This window comes from Sinocyclocheilus anshuiensis, unplaced genomic scaffold (genome assembly GCF_001515605.1).
Source record: "Sinocyclocheilus anshuiensis isolate Anshui unplaced genomic scaffold, SAMN03320099.WGS_v1.1 scaffold4969, whole genome shotgun sequence".
In the NCBI taxonomy this organism is placed as follows: Eukaryota; Metazoa; Chordata; class Actinopteri; order Cypriniformes; family Cyprinidae; genus Sinocyclocheilus; species Sinocyclocheilus anshuiensis.
The window spans coordinates 1,340-2,897 of record NW_015546604.1 but is presented as its reverse complement, the minus strand read 5'-3'; the positions used below and the strand labels follow the sequence as shown (position 1 = coordinate 2,897).

The 1,558-nt window shown below is 38.5% G+C and overlaps 1 protein-coding gene across 2 annotated transcripts in view; it reads left to right on the top strand.

Annotated features, from left to right (window-relative positions):
- LOC107701599 (arf-GAP with Rho-GAP domain, ANK repeat and PH domain-containing protein 1-like) overlaps positions 1-1,558 on the top strand; it is an 11,621-nt gene that overhangs the window by 9,651 nt on the left and 412 nt on the right. For both annotated transcript variants that reach the window (XM_016503645.1, XM_016503644.1), the window contains 2 exons: positions 231-313; positions 1,247-1,306. In XM_016503645.1, the coding sequence (XP_016359131.1) occupies positions 231-313; positions 1,247-1,306 (143 nt within the window). The remainder of the gene's footprint in view (positions 1-230; positions 314-1,246; positions 1,307-1,558) is intronic.

Genomic DNA, 1,558 nt, shown 5'->3' with positions numbered 1-1,558 from the left:
AGTGTGAGAGTGTGAGTGAGTGTGAGTGTAAGTGTAAGTAAGTGAGTGAGTGAGTGAGTGTGTGAAAGTGTGTGTGTAGGTAGAGGTTTAGTGTTCACTGCTCTCCTTTGCTCTGGTTTAGTGGGTTCTCAGGTGGTGGTTTTCCTGTAGTTCTGGGCTCTAGACGGAGTGAGTGTATGTTTCAGCAGGTTTATCTCTTTCTCTTTCTCTTTCTCTTTTTCTTTCTGTAGAGTAATCGTCCAGAGAGAGAGTGGCCCGTCAAGTGTCTAAAAGTCTATCACGGCATTAAAAAGAAGCTCCGTCCACCAACATGGTGAGAATAAATCTGAATTACGAATTGAATCTGAAAACTCTACTGAACCCTAATGAGCTTTCTAACTAGACAGCATGTCAGAGGTGCTCATGACATCAAGATCATGTAGGGTGTTTAATATTTTGGAAAGCTCTGCAAATAAAATCTTGACATGGTGAATGCAACATGCAGGTGTGCTGTGATTTCTGACCAGCAGGTGTCAGTGTGAGCCAAGACAAAAGTATAATATTTTTTGAAAGGAAGTTTTTTTGAGTATCATATTTGCTCCATCAGGCTTTTATGGCTCATATAGTCTGATACAGTGAGAATATGGAGGAAAAACAGCTCAATTTTATTCAGAGACTCAAACTGAGCAAAAATATGAATTTGCTGCAGATGCTGATATTTCTATGATGAAAATCTGATGCTTGTGATGTAAATCAATGAGATGTTTATAACAGTAGATTCTGCAGATACTGACATAAAATGATATAAATATGAGTCGTCTCTATATCTCCAGTAATATGTCTGAGTAAAATGAGATTGAAATGATCCAAACATATAATGCAGTGATTGAGAGCTGAAGAAATAAAGGCTCCTCAGAAGATGTGAGATGTTCTGGAGGCTTGTGAAGATCATTCCTAAAGGATAAACAGCAGGCTTTATAGGGTTAAAGGAGCAAATGTGCTTTTAAAAGCTCTTACATGAATCGTCTAAATTCTTCTATTTGAGCTGTGAAATGTTTAAATCATATTGTGATGAGCTGCTTGATAAGAGACGTCAGTCTAGAGAATGATCAGGTCAGATTCATTTACAGCATCTCAGAGCCAATCAGACCAAAAAATCCCTTCTCAATAATCTCTGGCTCTTTATATCATCGATTTACAGCTGCATTTGAGTTTCACAATTAAAGATTGAGTGCTGTTTAACCCTTTAATCTCTGTCTGTCTGTAGTTGGGGTCTCACAGTCATCTATGAAAGTGAGAAACAGGAAAAGCAGGAGAGACAGCAGTGGTGAGAACACACACACACACACACACACACAGACACACACACACATTTACTTAGCTAAATGGTGAAATAAAATAGTTCTATATAAATATATATAATTGTAAAAAAAAAAGAGTCCATCACACACACACACACACACACACACACACACACACACACACACACATTTACTCACACACACACACACACACACATACACACACACTTACTCACACACACACACACACACATGCACACACACACACTCGCACACAC